This window comes from Etheostoma spectabile, chromosome 15 (assembly GCF_008692095.1).
Source record: "Etheostoma spectabile isolate EspeVRDwgs_2016 chromosome 15, UIUC_Espe_1.0, whole genome shotgun sequence".
Classification (NCBI taxonomy): Eukaryota; Metazoa; Chordata; class Actinopteri; order Perciformes; family Percidae; genus Etheostoma; species Etheostoma spectabile.
Genome location: NC_045747.1, coordinates 30,084,457 through 30,085,643, shown reverse-complemented (window position 1 = coordinate 30,085,643; position 1,187 = coordinate 30,084,457). Strand labels below are relative to the sequence as shown.

Sequence of the window (1,187 nt, the reverse complement as noted above, 5' to 3'; positions counted from 1 at the left end):
TGTGTGTGTGTGTGTGTTTGTGTGTATGTGTGTCCATGCAGTTCCACTGCCGTATCCAGAAACCCTTCAGCAGCTGAAGATTCCCATCCTCCCTAGCGATGTGTGTGACGCCAAGTATCCTGACCTGGCTGCTGACACGCTGTGTGCAGGGGACATGGCTGGAGGGAAGGACGCGTGTCCAGTGAGTTAAAATACAAACCCAACTCTCTTTGTGGAGGGAAAACCAGTTTCACCCTAACTAGCAGGAGTGTGGCCGGGGTAGCTTGATTGGTAGAGAAAGTGTACATATACAGGTTTACTGTATGTATACTATATCAAGGTTTAATCCTCGATGCAGCGGTTGTGGGTTCAACTCCGACCTGCGGCCCTTTGCTGCATGTCATTCCGTCTCACTTTGTCTGTCCTGTGAAAATAAAGACCTAAAATACCCCAAATAACAATCTTTAAAAAAAAACTAGCAGGAGTAAAATGCTACTTATTCAGTAATGAATGAGCATTAACAATCTTACATATAATAAAATATGAGCTACAGGGTGTATTTTACTATAGAATGAGTACTTTTAATTGTGTTACTTTAAGTCGGACTACATTTCACTGCTAACATCACTGTACTTTTACTAAAGTAAGATTTTAAATGCTGTTAAATCCCTAACAAATGTTGTTAACTAACTTTGTACAATATGGGACCTTTAAACAGAAAATGATAATTGTTTTTTTGAACAAATCCCACATCGATATAACTAAATAGATAGAGAAAAACTTTCAAATAAATAAACTAAGAACACGTCTGAAGTACATTAAACTCTAAGCTGTTTAACCCTTGTGTTGTCTTCCCTTCAAAATTGAAAATCAACATTTTTGCTGATGCTTTTTATCAATGTTTTTAACTTTTTCTTACATTTTTTCAATGTTAGTTTTACAGTTATTTTTGGAATTAATGTTCAATAAACCTTATTTATAGGAAATTATACCTAATGTTTGAGTTAGAAAAGCAGAAATTAGGAATTATTTAGACTAAAATTAAAGGAATGGATGTTGATGAATAATCACAGACTGGAACATGTCAACTTTTACTCAATACTATTTCAAAACCACTTCAATTTTTTTTTCAAATGCTATAAAATCGAATACGACGCCCCAAAATGAATACAAGTAGAGATTTGTACTTGCCAAAAAGCGTTGTGTGG

At 35.5% G+C, this 1,187-nt stretch overlaps 1 protein-coding gene across 1 annotated transcript in view; it reads left to right on the top strand.

Annotated features, from left to right (window-relative positions):
• LOC116703421 (tryptase-2) overlaps positions 1 to 1,187 on the top strand; it is a 5,044-nt gene that overhangs the window by 3,270 nt on the left and 587 nt on the right. The window contains exon 4 of the mRNA XM_032538140.1: positions 42 to 181. Within this exon, the coding sequence (XP_032394031.1) occupies positions 42 to 181 (140 nt within the window). The remainder of the gene's footprint in view (positions 1 to 41; positions 182 to 1,187) is intronic.